The 2,270-nt window shown below is 44.9% G+C and overlaps 1 protein-coding gene across 1 annotated transcript in view; it reads right to left on the minus strand.

The window, feature by feature from the left end:
• Nucleotides 1-2,270, minus strand: part of tdrd12 (tudor domain containing 12) — a 66,395-nt gene that overhangs the window by 43,807 nt on the left and 20,318 nt on the right. The window contains exons 6-8 of the mRNA XM_015397959.1: nucleotides 1,868-1,923; nucleotides 1,690-1,775; nucleotides 39-213 (exon numbers count right to left, since the gene is read on the minus strand). Coding sequence (XP_015253445.1) covers nucleotides 39-213; nucleotides 1,690-1,775; nucleotides 1,868-1,923 — 317 coding nt within the window. The remainder of the gene's footprint in view (nucleotides 1-38; nucleotides 214-1,689; nucleotides 1,776-1,867; nucleotides 1,924-2,270) is intronic.

Here is a 2,270-nt window from a genome sequence, read left to right on the forward strand (position 1 = left end):
TTAATTGATTCTCTGAGCTGAAAGCAGAGGGATCATACCTCCATGGTCACCCGGAGAACGTAGATTCTGCTCTGTCTGCTTGTGGGAGCACTTTGAAAGGGTCGGAGTCAGGATGCTATAGGAACAGGGAAGAGGGGCTCTGTCGCAGGCGTCCAGGCCACTGCTGCTGTAATAAGCAAACTTTTTGGCCACCAGGTCATCGTTCACACAGATCTGTAAATAAAACACAATCAAATTTGTCAGCCCAAAGCTTCCATCACATGGTTTCCATACATGTTAAACCTGAAGAGGAAGTCAAACTAATGATATGGATTAATAAAGTCATACAAAACAAAACAAAAAAAAAGAAGAAAAAGAAAAAAAAAAACATATGTACATCCCATCATGTTCGAAAAGGAGTAGGAAGAAGTAATAAAACTTATTAAATCCTACCCCTGTTCTATGGATCCAGATACATATACTGTTTACATGAAATGGTCAATAGTTTATACACAAATATGGATTCAAGCTGTGAAGTTCTTCTGATCTGAGATGTTATTTGTTTGACGGAATTTTTGAAAAGACCCGCCTTCTCCACAAACCTGTACCCACTGATTAGAGTGCATGTCTACTAAACACATGTGAGAGCGTGCACGAGAGGAATGGGCTCGTGCACGCTCCTTTTAAAAGTTTACTTTCCAAAAGAAGATTTACATTTTTCCACTATGTCAGACTCACCACCGGTAAGTGAAAGAGGGAAAGAGCACGTAGGACGGCCTCACGTAAACATATAGCCAGAATGATTGACAGTTAGGAGGACCAGTTATATTGATGATCCACCCGGAAAAAGAACATCCTTCATAGCTTTAACACACTTTGGGGGATTTTTCCACACTTTTTTCGTATGGGTGGGGGTCAAAAGCANTGATGATCCACCCGGAAAAAGAACATCCTTCATAGCTTTAACACACTTTGGGGGATTTTTCCACACTTTTTTCGTATGGGTGGGGGTCAAAAGCAAAATATGAGAGAAACTGAGTTGCTTGGCAGATCCCCCTGCAGACGAGCACCAGGGCAGCAAGAACTCTGCATTTTATGGTGATAAGCTGACTTTTAATTAGCGAAAAAAATTATTTAATTATAAAAGTTAATAACAAGGAAACAAAACGTTAAGATGAAAGTAGCCAACGAGAACCCTCATCATAGTGATTTCAGTCACATCCAGGTGAGAGTTGAAGATTCACCTCACCTGACTCACACTTCAATGAGGCATGTGACCGAAACCACTGAAGGAGTTAACGACCTTTTAGAACCCCCCAACAGCCATTAACCCGCCAGGAGACCTCCATGGCCAATCCAGTAGGAGAGATCATAGCAATCTTCTGTTTTCCCCTAACGCTGCTACACACCTATGTGCTTTGAGCAGCAGAAGAAACCGGTTTATATGCAAAGTTTATAGCCCCATTTACACTACGCTCTGGAAACCGATCCGTGCCGAACGGAGCACAGGAGCAGCAGAAGCAGCAGACGCATGTGGACACACTTTACTGGATGTCTGACCTTAATGTGGACGAGTAACACTTTGGAAATCCCTGATTTAACCTAAAGGAGCCCTGTCCTACGTGTCTGGAAGCTGCACCATCTTATATGCCTTATTATTAAAGGAAAAAAGAAGGACGTTAATAAAAAGGTTTTAAAGACAAAGCTCACCTTGATGTTGCCGATGGTCACAAAGAGCTCAATGGCAGTAGACTCTGACTCCCACTCATGCAGCACCACTTCTGTTTGGACAGAAGCTAGAGGGAACATCAGAGCATTTTATTAAGCATTTTAGTCCAAATACAAATATATAATAAATATTTCCATATAATAAATATCCTTTTCCAACCTTGGAGCAAGTTGTGCAGGTACAGCGTAGCAGAGCAGTCCCACTGAGCTGAAGGTCTGCAGGAAGTGAAAATATCACATCAGTGAAAAACCAGTGAAACTCTCAATTCAGGATCAAATGTTACCCTGAAATCCCACATCCTCCGCTCTGCCTGGTCACTGCCCCGCTCTGCTCCGCCCAGCTCCGTCACCACTCCGCCCGTCTGTCACCGCTCCACTCAGCTGAACCCCCCCCCCTCACCGCCCACGTCTGCTGCGTCCCGCTTAGTCACTGCCCCGCTCTGATCCGCCCCACTCTCTTCTGCCCCGCTCTGCTCCGCCCAGCTCCGTCACCACTCCGCCCGTCTGTCACCGCTCCACTCAGCTGAACCACCCCCCCCCGAAAAAAGGCACAACGAAAACGC

This window comes from Cyprinodon variegatus, unplaced genomic scaffold (genome assembly GCF_000732505.1).
Source record: "Cyprinodon variegatus isolate N-32 unplaced genomic scaffold, C_variegatus-1.0 Scaffold899, whole genome shotgun sequence".
NCBI lineage: Eukaryota > Metazoa > Chordata > Actinopteri > Cyprinodontiformes > Cyprinodontidae > Cyprinodon > Cyprinodon variegatus.